Source organism: Sinocyclocheilus grahami, unplaced genomic scaffold (genome assembly GCF_001515645.1).
Source record: "Sinocyclocheilus grahami isolate Dianchi unplaced genomic scaffold, SAMN03320097.WGS_v1.1 scaffold7426.1, whole genome shotgun sequence".
NCBI classification, from domain to species: domain Eukaryota; kingdom Metazoa; phylum Chordata; class Actinopteri; order Cypriniformes; family Cyprinidae; genus Sinocyclocheilus; species Sinocyclocheilus grahami.
In genome coordinates this window covers 8,126-9,220 of record NW_015511465.1, presented here as the reverse complement: position 1 = coordinate 9,220, position 1,095 = coordinate 8,126, and the positions used below count along the sequence as shown (strand labels likewise).

The following is a 1,095-nucleotide window of genomic DNA, read 5'->3' as shown; positions in this document are numbered from 1 at the left end:
AACGTTACACTGACATTAAAATTTGATTTTTAAAATAGTTGTTGTAAATTAGACTTCTGCAATAGATTTGAGTGAATTGTCTATTTTGAATAGTTCACCGTTCAATATAAAAGACGTGTCTGTCTCTTTAAGGGAAATTACACGAGAACTCACACGTCACTTACGTGCTCGGCACCGCGACTGAAAACTCGTATGTGATTGGTCCAGGCGTGTTCCGCTTGACGTGCGCAGTCCAGGCGAGTCACCTTGCTGTACACAGTAGCAGCCGTATATCAGCGGAGCGGCAGAAGCGAAGGTGTCCTCCAGAAACCCAAACCAGCACTGCAGCCATGGCAGCCGCAGCGGACACGGCCAAACCCAGGCCCAAAACCTCGCCCAAATCTATTAAGTTTCTCTTCGGTGGCTTGGCTGGGTACGTATGCGCCCATGTATGCAGCGGCGCTCTCTGCTGCATGGGCTTCACCTGAATGACCAATTTGATAGGCGGTTATTGATAAGAGCCATTAGTTATCCGCTAGGCGAGCTATCGATAAGAGGACCAGCAAAAAGCGTTTATGTAGTGTTATGAATTTTCTGTACTCTTTCTGTCAGTTCTGTTGTGAATGAATTTGCAGGCCCAGAGGAAGCCTGGTAACCCCGTGACAATCTGAACTTCAGTTTAAATGTCACGGTGCATGGGTTTGATCTGCTGCCACTGAGGAATTCCTGTTAGAATTTATTCCTAAAGTCTGTAGGTCTGGAGATGGGGTTTTTTTTTGCTACTTTTCAAATGGCTATAATATTCAGATTTTTTTTAAACTCCTGTCTTAGAACGTTTCATATGTCATTATATCCTTAAACTAATAATACAAATATAAAACTGACGTAATCTGAACAAAGTGTGCATAAACCATTTCAATATTTATTATGAGTCAAGTTTGAATGTTTGTTTTTTTCCCCCGAATAACTGCTGTTCTTCAGTAGTGGGTTCCACCAGCAACAATTTGGGCACTTGTAAAGTTACAAAAAGCTCCAAGGAAACAACAGTGACAGGTTCAGTGAAGAGCAAGCTTGATATGACATGATGTTTAATAATAATAATTGATTATTAAAAAA

At 41.5% G+C, this 1,095-nt stretch overlaps 1 protein-coding gene across 1 annotated transcript in view; it reads left to right on the top strand.

Annotated features, from left to right (window-relative positions):
* Positions 1-132: 132 nt before the first annotated feature.
* Positions 133-1,095, top strand: part of LOC107577839 (mitochondrial 2-oxoglutarate/malate carrier protein-like) — a gene marked incomplete at its 5' end in the record, with an annotated part of 9,082 nt that continues 8,119 nt past the window's right edge. Inside the window, 2 exons of the mRNA XM_016263871.1 lie at positions 133-412; positions 592-630. Of these exons, the coding sequence (XP_016119357.1) occupies positions 133-412; positions 592-630 (319 nt within the window). The remainder of the gene's footprint in view (positions 413-591; positions 631-1,095) is intronic.